The sequence below is a fragment of the Leptodactylus fuscus genome, chromosome 1 (genome assembly GCF_031893055.1).
Source record: "Leptodactylus fuscus isolate aLepFus1 chromosome 1, aLepFus1.hap2, whole genome shotgun sequence".
In the NCBI taxonomy this organism is placed as follows: domain Eukaryota; kingdom Metazoa; phylum Chordata; class Amphibia; order Anura; family Leptodactylidae; genus Leptodactylus; species Leptodactylus fuscus.
Window position 1 is genome coordinate 192981095 of NC_134265.1, and position 14949 is coordinate 192996043.

At 43.9% G+C, this 14949-nt stretch overlaps 1 protein-coding gene across 2 annotated transcripts in view; it reads left to right on the forward strand.

The window, feature by feature from the left end:
* Window positions 1-14949, forward strand: part of HOMER3 (homer scaffold protein 3) — a 125247-nt gene that overhangs the window by 103997 nt on the left and 6301 nt on the right. For both annotated transcript variants that reach the window (XM_075280786.1, XM_075280778.1), the window contains one exon: window positions 8260-8340. In XM_075280786.1, coding sequence (XP_075136887.1) covers window positions 8260-8340 — 81 coding nt within the window. The remainder of the gene's footprint in view (window positions 1-8259; window positions 8341-14949) is intronic.

The following is a 14949-nucleotide window of genomic DNA, read 5'->3' on the forward strand; positions in this document are numbered from 1 at the left end:
GGGTCGAATGCGCCGTTAGGCACTCAGGAGGGGACAAACTCTGAGTTGATAAGGCCATCTTGCTGGCCCCCCTCACCCAACAGAAAATAGAGGCCTTTGAGGCCTTCTGACCTCTAAACCGCCCGGCTAGATTGATCAGGATGTGTTCTGACCTCTTAAAAGGCAGGGTCCGATCGAGGTAGATCCAGAGACATCTGCCCAGGTCTAAGGAGTGCAGCCTAACTCCCTCCAGGGAGGAAGGCTCCAGTACAAAGGTTGGTAACGAAATGAGTTGGTTCAGGTTTGCCAAAGAGGGTACCTTGGGTATAAACCCTGGCAAAAACGGAGTTGAACCCTGTCACTGAAAAAGGAGGCGTAAGGCTCCTCTGATGACAGGGCCTGGAGCTCCCCAACCCTCTTAACTGAGGTCATCGTCAGCAAAAAGGCTACTTTAAATGCTACCAGCTTTAAATCCACTTCCTCCAGTGGCTCAAACGGTGGGTCACATAAAGCCGCCAACACGATCCCAAGGTCCCATTGGGGAACGGGGGCTGACACCAAAGGTTTAATTCTTGTTGCACACCTAAGGAACCCTTTCACTAAGGGGTGTTGAGATAAACGCCTCCTCAGATAGGCGGACAAAGCGGCTACCTGTACCTTCAAGGTTGCTGGAGATAGCCCTTTGTCTAAGCCGTCCTGGAGGAGCTCCAGTATTGATTCCACAGAGGGGTCAGTCACTCCTATGCCATGCTCCGACCCCCAGGTTCTGAAGACATTCCAGACTCTGCGGTAGCTCCTATTTGTGGATTCCGCTCTGGTGCAGGAGATAGTTCTCAGGACGGCCTCTGACAGCCCGCTATGACTTAATAGGGACTGGTCAACCTTCAGGCTGTCAGGTTGAATCTCCTCAGAACCTGGCATCTCTGACCTCCTTGAGTGACCAGGTCTGGGAGAGGGGGAAGCCTCCAATATACGCCATGACTCATGCCTATGAGCTGGGCGAACTAAGTCCTCCTGGCCAGAATGGTATTATGGCAGTTGCCTGGACTTGGTCCTGTCTTATTTCCATCAGTACTCTGGTATGATGGGTATTGGAGGGAATATGTAATAGATATTAGTGCAAGCTGCACTAAAACAAAAGGAAAAGCTGAAAAAGGATTCAGCTTACCTTACTGCTGGCAATGAATCAAACTGCAGCACTGAAAATATGACTACAATATAAACCTCAATCTTTCTCTGAAAGAAAGAAAAAAGGAAAGGAAGAGAAGGTTTGCAAACACCTTCTTCCAAACCATACAGGAGACCACACAGGCCTCCTCCACTTGTCCCACCATCACAGGACAGAAAAAAACGCAGGTGGGAGGTCCTTGTGCCCTCTTATAGGGCCAGGTTGTGCTGGTTAATGAATTAAAAATTCCATCTGTCCTACCAGCACACAGGGGCAGAATACTCCACTTGTGCTGCTGTTTGACGACAGGGAATGTACATTGTGAGCTCTATATGGGGCTCACAATCTACATTTAAAAAAAAAAAAAAAATCCTGATTCTAAAAAAGGTCTCTTCAAGAACAAGAGAGGAAAAAAAAAATTCAAGCCAATACTGTAATAAAATTTAGATAATTGACAAAAGGACTCAATCTAACACCTGGATTTATGAGCTGTTACATGGACACAATTCATCAGACTGACTCCAGATGGCTGCAAACCCCAAACCCTCTAAGTTCTCACACCGATAATCTCAGTATTATTACCCTAATATACCTTACTATAGTATCAGCTGTGGGAGAGTAGGCTCAGCGGACCCAGACAGTCAAGAGACAGACACACAAAAATCAGGTATCAACAAATTTTACCCTGTATGTTTATTTGGCAAAACTGGCAAAAAATAAATAATTGTATACACAAAGTGCATCCACAAAAGTAAGAACTGTCCCTCAACAGGACGAAAATATAACTTTTAATATTCTGATTAAAAACATGGGTGACATCATTCCTCAGTAAAATAAATAAGGTATCCCTTGTTCAAATTCCTATTTGGGATCCTAAACAAACAACTGAGTACTGATGTACTCAATCAGGAATCAAGGTTCATGTATCCAATACAGGGGAAGTCACATGCGTGTCCCCTAGTCATGAATTCCCATTCTATATCAATGATACAGTATAGTGCCTGAGCATGTTAGGATGTATGGATACAGGGAGTGGCAACAATGTGTCTGCGCACTAATGAGATCGGACTAGAAAGTATTGTAATGGGGCAGATAAAGAAGATGCCGTTCAATCGGTATGTGAAGCATTCTCCCCCACAATTCCTAACTCCAGTCACTGTGCTGATATAGACCAATCATAGGTATAATCTTTTCAATCCCTTACAAGAAATGGAGCCTACCACACGGGCTCCAGGAACTGGATTATATTAGGTAGAATCCTCTTGATGAGCTCTATCGTTAGTAAAGTGAAACGCGTAGAGGCAAAGAAAAGGTTATAACTAGGTTTGGTATAGGAGTGGTGTAGGCAGAATGATTGGTCTATATCATTCCGGTCAAAAAAAAAGATAGGATATAGCACCAACCAGACGATATATAAGTAAAATATAGCTTTTATTCCGTGTCCATGGCATGAGGAAGGAACTATGTTCCGAAACGCGTAGCTGCTGTACAACTATGTATCTACTCCTACTTTCCATGCTTGTCATGTGAATCCTTTTATGGACATGGAATAAAAGCTAGATTTTACTTATATATCGTCTGGTTGGTGCTGGATCCTATCTCTTTTTTCGTCTCCGAATACTTCCAACTGGTATAAGTCCGCCTGCTTTCGTGCACACCAGCATGATGAAGATGATCATAAGAGGGTGAGCTGAATATACATTTTTTTTCGTTTTTGTGGTTATATCAGCACAGTGACTGGAGTTAGGAATTGTGGGGGAGAATGCTTCACATACCGATTGAACGGCATCTTCTTTATCTGCCCCATTACAATACTTTCTAGTCCGATCTCATTAGTGCGCAGACACATTGTTGCCACTCCCTGTATCCATACATCCTAACATGCAGGCGCTATATTGTACCACTGATATAGAATGGGAATTCATGACTAGGGGACATGCATGTGACTTCCCCTGTATTGGATACATGAACCTTGATTCCTGATTGAGTAAATACATATATAAAATATATATATATATAATATAATATATAATATATTGTATATTATAATTGTATTTTTCGGACTATAAGACGCACCTATATTGTAGAGGAGGAAAATAGGGAAAAAAAATTTTGAAGCAAAAAATTGTAAAATATTTAATATATGGGAGCTGTAGTTTTGCAACAGCTGCAAGGCCACATTGACAGGTGACCCTGCAGCTGTACGGGGACTCATAGAGTGTTTTTTTGTTTTTTTTTAGTAGACCGGGCATTTTCGGACACAGGGATACCTAATGTGTATGTGTTTGACATAAGATTTTCTACTTTTATATATTCTAGGGAAAGGAGGTGATTTAGAACTTTTACTTATTTCATTTTTTTATTATATATTTTTAAAGATTTTTTTTTTTTTTTTTACTATTTTATTCCCCCCCAGGGGCTTGAACCTGCAGACATTTGATTGCAAGTCCCATAGACGGCAATACAACTGTATTGCTGTCTATGGGACATTCTGTATATTACTATTACGGCTGGTCATAGACCCAGCCGCAATACGAATATAGCAGTGACAGGCCTGGGAGCCTTCATTAGGCTCCTGGCTGTCACCCGAACTGGTCGGCTCCTGCGATATCACCAAGCAGGAGCCGGCCTGCAACTTTACAGCTATGGAGCCGGTGGGGACCGGCCCCGGGGGAGAAGGGGCCGCCAATACTGACCCGGCATCCGCTGTACTAGAGAGGCAGATGCCGGCGAGTGATAGACGCCGGCACAGGTGCCGGGGCCTGAGACATCGCTACGCTCCTCTGCCCTGCAAGAAGCCAGCAGCGGCAGGAACGATGCTATTCCGCTCCTCCGTCCCCCCGCCGCTGGCTTCATGCAGGGCAGAGGAGCGCAGCGATGTCTCAGGCCCCGGCACCTGTGCCGGCGCCTATCACTCGCTCCGCCTCTCTATTACAGCGGATGCCGGGCGACATTCGGACTATAAGACGCACCCTTCTTTTCCCCCAAAATTTGGGGGGAAAAAAGTGCGTCTTATAGTCCGAAAAATACGGTATATAATATAATAATAATATAATATATAATATATCAGTGGTTTGTTTAGGATCCCAGACAGGAATTTGAACAAGGGATACTTTATTTATTTTACTGGGGGAATGATGTCACCTGTGGTTTTAATCAGAATATTAAAAGTTATATTTTAGTCCTGTTAAGGGACAGTTCTTACTTTTGTGGGTGCCCTTTGTGTATACAGTTGATTTTGGTCTCCTATCACCCTGTGTCATTATACAAAAAATAAATAAGCCTTAAAGAGGACCTTTCATCAGATGGGGCACAGGCAGTTCCATATACGGCTGGAAAGCCGACAGTGCGCTGAATTCGGCTTTCCCGATCTGTGCCCCGAGTAAAGCGCTATCGATCCCGGTACCGTAGCGCTTTACAGTCAGAAGGGCGTTTCTGACAGTCTGTCAGGGACGCCCTTCTCCACAGCAGCGCCTATTGCGCTGTACAGTGTGAGGGGGAGGAACGCCTCCTCCCTCTGCTCACAGTGCTTGTCCATAGACAAGTATTATCAGGAGGGGAGGGGGCGTTCCTCCCCGCTCACACAGCATAGCGCGATAGGCGCTGCTGTAGAGAAGGATGTACCTAACTGACTGTCAGGAACACCCTTCTGACTGTAAAGCGCTACGGTACCGGGACCGATAGCACTTTACCCGGGGCACAAATCGGGAAAGCCGATAGTGCGCTGAATTCAGTGCACTGTCGGCTTTCCAACAGTATATGGAACTGCCTGTGCCCAATCTAATGAAAGGTCCTCTTTAACTTTAGGCAAAAAACAATAACTCAAAACGTACTCGGCTGAGGTGCTAACTAAACAGAAGTACTCTAATTATACGTGTGGCTTGCTTCAGCCACACGGAAAAACAACACTAAACAGAGGTTGTGGTTCATACTGGTCTCTGACCAGAGGTCAGGCTGTAGGGACAGAACCTGGCTCCTCCACTCTCCCCCAGGAACTGCCAAGGATTGAAGTCTTGTCAGGCTTTATAGCCCTTTAATGAGGTCCAGCTCCCACCTGTGCTTGAAAGTTCCTTCCTACTCTAGGACAAGAAGTGGTTAAGCTTACAGGTGAGGTTTTGCTACAGCCCTGAGTTAACCTCACTCACCACACATACGTGAGGAATCTGGGGGAGACATAGTGCCCTTCCTGAACCTTCCCTGTCACTTTCTCACACATCTCATGAAAGAAATGTGCAAATCTGTCTCCCAAGATGTAAACAGGGAGACAGTGCCTCTGTTATGCTGCCCTCTATAGGAAGCATCCTGAACATCATGCCCCACTTTCCCAGAAGCCTTTACTGCATAATGTGGGGTTTTTACCAAGTCAATTTCTCAGCTACGGACGTCTGTTTCGGTCTGGTTGGACCTCGTCAGCGCAGCGTAGCGAGAACTGACTTGTTACATCTTGGGAGACAGATTTGCATATTCCTGCCATGTTCCCTTGCAGTGGAGCGACTATGGCTGTATAAGTCTTCACACACCTAATAGGTGGTTTCTCCTTAACCCCTTCCCGACATGCGCCGTAATAGTACGGCGCGTGTCGGGTCTGTAACTATGGCGACTGCCCGGGAGCCGGACGGCCGTCATAGCCGCCGGGTGTCTACTGCTTTAAGCAGTAGACAACCGGCTCTAATGCCTCCGATCGGTCCCCGGACCGATCGGAGGCATTAACCCCTCCGGCGCTGCTGTCAAAGGCGCCGGAGGCGCCATTTTCCCCGGCGGCGCATGGGCGCCGCCATTTTGGCAGGGATCACCGGCTCCTGGAGCATGCTCCAGGGCCGACGTCACGTTGCCATGACAGCCGGGAGCCTTGTTAAAGGCTCCCAGCCGGTCTGCAAATTCTCTCTTTTGCAGGCTGGTGTATACAGCCTGCAAAAGAGATGATGATTTTTTGCAATGCATTAGCATTGTAATGCATAGCATTAGTGATCAGACCCCCTGGGGTTCAACACCCCTAGGGGGTCTAATAAATGAAAAAAAAAAAAAAAAGTAAAAAAAAAAAATATAAAAAAATATAAAAAGTATTAAAAGTTCAAATCACCCCCCTTTCCCTAGAACAAATATAAAAGTAGTTAAAAACTGTGAAACATATACATGTTAGGTATCCCCGCGTCCGAAATCGCCCGCTCTACAAATCTATAAAAATATTTTTCCTGTTTGGTAAACGCCGTAGCAGGAAAAATAGTCAAAAGTGCCAAACCGCCGTTTTTTCACTGTTTTAATTCTGATAAAAATTTGAATAAAAAGTGATCAAAACAATAACATTTCCCGAAAATGGTAGAACTAAAAAGTACACCCGGCCCCGCAAAAAAAGACGCCCTATGCATCCCCGTACACCTATGTATAAAAAAGTTACGGCCGTCGGAATATGGCGACTTTTAGAAAAAAAATTTTTTAACACCGTTTTGGAATTTTTTTTAGGGGTCAAAATGTAAATAAAACCATATAAATTTGGTATCCCTGGAACGGTACCGAAACACAGAATATAGGGGACATGTCATTTTGGCTGCACAGTGAACGCCGTAAAACCAAAGCCCGTAAGAAAGTCGCAGAAATGCATTTTTTCTTCAAATCCACCCCATTCTGAATTTTTTTCCTGCTTCCCAGTACATTATATAGAATAATTAATGGTGGCATCATGAAGAAAAAATTGTCCCGCAAAAATTAAGACCTCATATGGCTGTGGAAGCGGAGAAATAAAAAAGTTATGGGGTTTAGAAGGAGGGGAGTCAAAAACGAAAATCAAAAAATGCCATCGGCGGGAAGGGGTTAAGGAGGAACATTATCCCCATAATCTGGTCTCTCAGCCTCTCACTTCTACCAAGTCAGTTCTCTCTACACTGCGCCATATTCACATTGCCATACAATTAAACAATAAAGAATAGACCTTCCCGTGCCAAAACATTTCTGCCAGGAAGATCATAATATCACCAATGACATGAAAATTTTGATTTTAAGAGGGAATTTTAAATCAAGGAAACAGAGACAGGTTTATGAGGCCAGGTGCATGACCCTATTTACCACTTTGGATAATGGAATGAATGCATCACATGGGTTCATGTCATTCTATACAAATCACTGAACTTAGACAGCCATAAAGATAAAGAACCTGGGAACTGTGAATTGTTTATATTTATATGTATATACTAATAAGCCTCTTCCCCCTCCCTCCTGAAATCCTATCCCTATGTGTCCAGTTGTACATAAATATACAGCCTTTAGAAAGTGTTTTTAGATCTATCTGAAGAAGAAGCCGAGAGCTTCGAAACGTCATATTCTGTCATCATTATGAGTTAGCTATTAAAAAAGGTATCACCTACTGAAGACTCGCAAGTTTTTTGTTTTTTATATTTACATCTTGGGAGACAGATTTGCATATTCCTCCCATATTCCCTTACAGTGGAGCGACTATGGCTGTATAAGTCTCCACACACCTAAGGAGGAACATTATCCCCATAATCACACCTCATGAACTAATTGCCTTTGGATAGCATCATGCAAGTCTTGTGCTGAGTTCTCAGTCATTCATTTGTTAAAGCCTTAAGGAGCCTCTGTGCTTTGAAACCTTTGAAATGTTAATTTTCTGACCAATAAAGGTATCATACCTACAACAGGTTTGTCTTTTTGACACAAGTATGAAATATTTATGGGTTTTTCTGGCCAACACGGTACTACACTATTTTTCCCTTTATATATAGTAAAGAAAGAATGGGTAATGATGGTATATGCAGTTGAGAAGTATAAAGGATTGGCCATTATTCAGCCTAAAGTCAAATATCAGAGTTTTTCTCTGCATGCATCACATCTACTGAAAGCATTACTGGCTAACAATTTATGTCACAATTTAGGTATGTGAATCTTTAATCTTTGCCTCATGGTTGCAGCAACCTTTTATTAGAAAGCAATGCGATCAGGGCAAAACTGCAATCCAACTTGTGTTATGGTCAAAGAAATTATGCAACCCAAGCCTTAAAATAGATATTGCTGTGCGTGACCAAATATTAATAATTAAAATCAAAAGCATGTATTGATTACACCAATATGAGTGTATTTTTTTTTTTTTTTCGGTGTAGGAGATCCTTCTATTGAAAGGAGAAAGACCTGATCTTACAGAGCTGGAAAGTGAAAGAGATGAGCTACTGCAGAAATTACAAGTAAGAAAATGTTCATTGATGGTGAACTCTCCTGTTGTGCTTACATCCTACGTTTTAGTGAATTCAGTGTACTGTCTGCTTTCTAGCGGTATATAAAATTGCATATGCATGAGCACATCAGGTATCGAAACTAACTGCACTTGTTGTTTGGGAATGGTTGAGGTTAGTAAAAAAATTCCAACTGTCCTGGAATCAGTTGAGTAGTTCTTATTAACAGATGCTAAGAACTTGAACTGGTTGAAGTGGTGAAAGACCCTCTTTAATGAAGTCCTTTCATGTCCTCTAAGGTCAGGAGTGTTTTATTCTCTTGCAAAGCTCAGAGCGTACTTTCAGTTTTGCCGGTATTTTCCCTGGTTCTAGAGATATCCGTGCCATTAGTTTCGACTACCAATATGCTGCACTGTCAGAGGGGCAGGCCTCAGAGCTCCATGTCGTCAGTGGGCAGTGGGACACTTTATGTACTGTGAAGGAGGTGACGGCTCAGCGATGACCCTCAACTGTGAAGGCAGTCCTTCTGACAATGCAGTGATATTGGTAGCCAAAACTAAAGGCACAGATACCTCTAGAACTGGGGCAGATATCAGCAAAACTCAAAGTGCTCTGAATTCAGCTCACTGCCAGCTTTGCAATGGTATATAGCACATCTGATCTTAGAGGACATGAAATGGGTTTTTTAATTGGTTTATTGGTGTGTATGAGCATTATTGTCTAACAACATGCCCATGCACAGACCTAAAGGGGTTTTCCCATGAACATTATCACGTTTAATTTAAAAAAGTTTAACTTCAAGTTTAATTTAAAAAGTTTAAACATTTTTGCAAATATATTTAATTAAAAAGTTTGCAGAATTGTAAACATCTCTAATCGTACAATGGTAACAATCTGTTATCTTTATTGGTTGCCAATGGATATAACAATGAATGTAGAAACTTAGACAGTGTATGCATGAGATGAGGACCTGACCACAATAAGGAAATCATGGCTGGGTTCCAAAGTACATAAAGTTCCTGTTTTCATGGTCATATCCATTGGCAACTGAGCAAGACAGCAGATTATCAACACAGATGATTAGAGAAAGCAGTGACAGAACAGAAACACAGAACAAACGACGCAAAAGTGAAGATAGCCTTATTAAGTATGCCTTATGCCACTGTTCTTCCCATACGGACTGCATATAGCATTGTGATGCCACTAGCAGCCTCAGTCTGTTATACAGGCTTTGGATGATGTAGTTTCTTTTTTTGACAGTTAACTAGTTTTGTTTGTTCTATTAATTTAATACATACATACCATTCTTTTGAACCTTTTTAGATCTCTTCTAGGTATATATAATACATTTCTGTGCATTATATACACTACAGTATATGTAGTATTTCCAACATGAGGGTATGTTTCAGCGTGGATTCTCTTTGTCAGTATGCTGCAGGTTGCCATGGAAATGCTTTGCCCTGGTGCTTTGTTGAAGGATACACAGTTGGCTCCCTGTTATTCTCGCTTGTTGGAAGGGAAAAGTCACTGGATGAGGGGGAGCAGTTTACTGTATTCTCTCTGCACTGTGATCTCTGTAAAAAGCAGTACTGAGCAAGTCCTTGAATATGTATGTGTATGTGTGAATGGGAGCTATGTGGACAAATCATGCCCTTATCTTGAAAGATATATATGTCCTGTATGTACAGTAGGTGCAGCTGCATTCCTTATTGAATCTCCAATTGTATACACTACCTCAGCCTGTAAATCTATAGTTTTATTCAGAGGAAACCCGTATTTTCACAAAAAGCATTTGCACAGTGTTCTATATATAAATATATGAAATGAACTTCATTAAAAAGTCTCCATACATAGCCTTGTTGGCTTCTATTATTAAAACTTATCAAAGCCCACTTTTGTGCAACCATAGGGGCCCGTTCACACGGAGTAAACGCACGTGTATTTTGGCAAAATACACGTGTAAAAAACACACGTGTAAAAATAAGACTCCCATCAACTTCAATGACATTTTTTTTACACGTGTAAAAAAACACGTCAAAATACACGTGTAAAATGTCATTGACATCAATGGGAGTCTGATTTTTACACGTGTATTTTTTACACGTGTATTTTGTCAAAATACACGCGCATTTACACTGTGTGAACGGACCCTTAGACAGCATCATTCTCTGAATCTCCTTTTGTGCAGAACCAGCATTGTAATCCTATAGGATGTTTTGGTGATCAGCTTTTTGATTTCCATGGTTTCTTTGATGGCTCTGCTCCAGAATGACATCACAGGGATTGCTTAAGCAGGGGGTGTTTGGTGTCTGTCTGCATCTTCTCTGCAAGTCTGTGCAGATCACTGGTAACAGTAACTTCCATAGTGTACAATAAAAAAAAAAAATAATAATAATATTAAGTCCCCCTCTGACCAAAAGTGCACTCTATTTCAAAACTATACACAACAATTTCAGAGTTGCTGCCTAACACCAACATATTTCATGGGCAAAGGTGTTCAAGCCTTAAAATGTTTGTGTGTAGCAGAATGTACATCCTACCAAACATAAAGCAATCACTCTGGCCACCAGTTTTAGTCAGGTCCTCTTGGGCCCTAGCCCCTACTAACAAAACTAGCACTTCTACTACCAAAATTCAGTACTTGAAGGATTTTCATCCATGTAAAGAGGCCAAGCCTAAAACATAGAGTTGTGACCCACTATGCCACTGAACGGATTAGGGATACTCTTGAGGGTATTTTGTAAGTGGTGCCCTGGTTTTCACCCTTTACTGTCTGTATGGGGATGTGGACTTCACTGCAGGTAACCACCAGGTCGCTAGTTCTTGGAATAATCTCTGTTCAGTAGCAACTAACCGAGGCGGCGGGTCAAGAGACACTGATGTATAGCACTGAAGGGACAGGCAGAGATGTGCTCAATGGGAGAACTGAGATCAGGGCAGGCAGAATTAGTATGTAACAGTATGCAGGCAGTAAGTCAGGACAGGGACACTTATCTGAAGTCAGGGCAGATTTAAAGTCAGGTAAACAGGCAGACGTCAACGGTAATCAGAGTACACAATACTCTATGTAGAAAGCTCATTCACAGGAACTATTACGTTAGGAACTTTATTGCTGAGATACCTTGGAACATTAAGTAAACCAAGGGTACATGGAGCCAGGGACAAATTGGTGCATGCACACGACGGGCACGCATCTTCACTATGAGCAGGGGCATTGATAGGGTCTTGAAAGAGCCATACTCAAACTTCAATGTATATGAATCCTCCACTCAACTTCTGTCCCAAAGAGGTCAGTACTGATCAGATGTAGGTACAGGAAAAAAAGATATACTGCTATATTCTCCAACTCACAAGTGACATCTCCTCTGATTGTAGTTGTTTTTATTTGTTTTTCCTCATCTACATTTGGTCCAGAACGCCATAACTGCTCTTTCTTATTTTATTTTCCAGCAGTGTTTATCCAGTAATTGCTGGGCTCACACAGTACTGCATATGGTGGATTCAGTTTAGGGTTATAACCCCCCCCCCCCCCCGCCATTTTAAAACTACTTTATTTTGCGACATACCAATTATATATTACATTTCCCTTTATTTAGCAGCATTACAAGGCTTAATCAGATTCTATTTGCAGGTAAAATCTGCTACGTGTGACAACACCTATAGAGAGCCAACACCATTTATAAGAGCCCTCTTAATAAATCCTCAGGGCTTTTTCACATTGCGTTTTTGGCCTCCCTTGCCGGGATACGTTGGTAACCAGTCAGAATCAGCTGTCAACTTATCCCTGCACGAAGAACTGGCCATTAAAAAAAAAAAGGGGGGCCTGCAGTTCTCTGTGCAGGGATAAGTGGGTAGCTGATTGTGACTGGTTACCAATGTATCCCGGCAAGGGAGGCCAAAAACGCAATGTGAACACTCCTTTAAAGTGAAAGTCCCACCCCCAAACAGGCTGCTATGCTAGTAGCAGCCCCTACATCATTATTAATACAAAGCACACATACCTTTGGAGGTATTGTGTGCTTTGTAGTTCTCCAGCTAAAAACTTATATATTATTGCCCCAGTTCCCTCTCCGCAGTGCCGCACACCTGATGCCCCCGTCCACCTTCTAACATCTTTCCATTGCCCCCTGTAGCCATGCCTCCCAATTTTTGAAGAACCGAAAGAGGGACAAAATGTGCGGCGCGCTCTGCGTGCCGCGGCAAATTTAGCCCCGCCCACTTTTATGTTGACTCCGCCCATTCTCATTAATTTTTCATGTGCCCGCACACAGTATAATCCTCCTACAGTCACCCGTAAATCATATGTCCCCCCTCTATCTCTCCCCCAGCTTCATATACACCCTTCATCTTCCCCCAGTTTCATGTCCCCCCTCCATCTCTGCCCCCAGTTTCATGTCCCCTCCATCTCTGTCCTCAGATTCATGTCCCCCATTTCTGCCCCCAGTTTCATGTCCCCTCCATCTCTGCCCCCAGATTCATGTCCCTCCATCTCTGCCGCCAGATTCATGTCCCTCCATCTCTGCCCCCAGATTCATGTCCCCCCCATCTCTGCCCCTAGATTCATGTCCCCCCCATCGCTGCCCCCAGATTCATGTCCCCCATCTCTGCCCCCAGATTCATGTCCACTCCATCTCTGCCCCCAGATTCATGTCCCCTCCATCTCTGCCCCCAGATTCATGTCCCTCCATCTCTGCCCCCGGATTCATGTCCACCATCTCTGCCCCCGGATTCATGTCCCCCCATCTCTGCCCCCAGATTCATGTCCCCTCCATCTCTGCCCCCAGATTCATGTCCCTCCATCTCTGCCCCCAGATTCATGTCCACCATCTCTGCCCCCAGATTCATGTCCCCCCATCTCTGCCCCCAGATTCATGTCCTCTCCATCTCTGCCCCCAGATTCATGTCCACTCCATCTCTGCCCCCAGATTCATGTCCACTCCATCTCTGCCCCCAGATTCATGTCCACTCCATCTCTGCCCCCAGATTCATGTCCCCCCATCTCTGCCCCCAGATTCATGTCCCCCCATCTCTGCCCCCAGATTCATGTCCCCCCCCATCTCTGCCCCCAGATTCATGTCCCCCCATCTCTGCCCCCAGATTCATGTCCTCTCCATCTCTGACCCCAGATTCATGTCCTCTCCATCTCTGACCCCAGATTCATGTCTCCACATCTCTGCCCCCAGTGTCATGCCGTCCTCTCCATCTCTGCCACCAGTGTCATGCCGTCCTCTCCATCTCTGCCCCAGTGTCATGCCGTCCTCTCCATCTCTGCCCCCAGTGTCATGCCGTCCTTTCCTTCATCTGCCCCCAGTTTCACGTTCCACCTCAGTACACATTACACTTACCTTCTTCCACGTTCCCCCGCCGCTCTCTCCGCGCCTCTCTCTCTTACTGGCGCACAGTTGTAGACGCGATGTGACGTCATCACATCGCGTCTACACAGCCAGTAGGCGGCATTCAGCGGTGAAGAACGGAGCTGACCTGTTCAGCTCCTTGCTTCAGCCGCGTATGTGTTCAACTCAGATCTGCGTCCTCTGGACGCAGATCTGAGTTGAAATCGGACATATAATGACTGCTGCGGGCACCAGGGGTCGGCACACGGTAGCGGTCCAAAACCGGGCCCCCCCATTTTTCAATTTGGCCGGGCCCCTGACGCCAGTAGCAGTAGTACTGGCCTATTGGCGGCCCTGTTCACACTAAGTTTTTTTGGTCAGGAATTTGGTCCGGAAATTGACTCAAATTCCTCCTCCTAAAAATGCCTCACCAGAGGACTGTATGGTGAGGCGTTTTTTGGAGGAGAAATTTGAGTCAGTTTCCTGACCAAATTCCTCAACCAAAAAACTCCATGTAAACGAATTAGGAGACAGTCTTTGCAGATTACCTTTTGAGGTGTGCTGAGCTTTACAGGTTATGGAATTATGGGAATTAAGGTAAAGCAATATCTTCCTTTTGAAGTTAGTTTGGGTTTAATCCCTGGTCATATCTTTAGCCATCTTAAATGAATCTATAGGGAGCTACTTTCCAAAATGGTAGCACAAGAGGAACAGTTCTCCTTTGTCCATCAAGGAAAACTTATTTGCATATTCCTTGTAGTCTCACTGAAGTATATAGGTCCATATGCTGTTCATTTAAAAGAAAATAAAAAAGGATACTTGGGCAAGAATATGCAGAACTGTAGCTAGGCTTTCTTTCACCCGTGGCAATGCCTAGGTTCACTACCCTTAGGGTCAATTCACAGCGCTGAAAAAAAGTCTCCCATTGACTTCAATGGTTTCCTTTTTCTGTTCAAGGATCCCATTGAAGTCAATGAAAGGCTTTTTTTTTTTCAGCGCTGAAATTCCACACCAAATTCCTCACCATTTTCCTCCGTGTGAATGCGTCCTTACCTTGTATTTAAACACATAAGAGTGGCTTGTTGATAGCCCTTACAACAAACTGCACCAAGGCACATGTTTGTTGGTGCCCTCTCCGAACAACCAGCAGCAGGCCACATGCTTATTGTTGCCACCCCAGCTACATGCCCTTGTCATATGAATAAGCCAGATGCTCTGAGAAATGAATGTATCATACAGTCCTATGAAAAAGTTTGGGCACCCCTATTAATCTTAATCATTTTTAGTT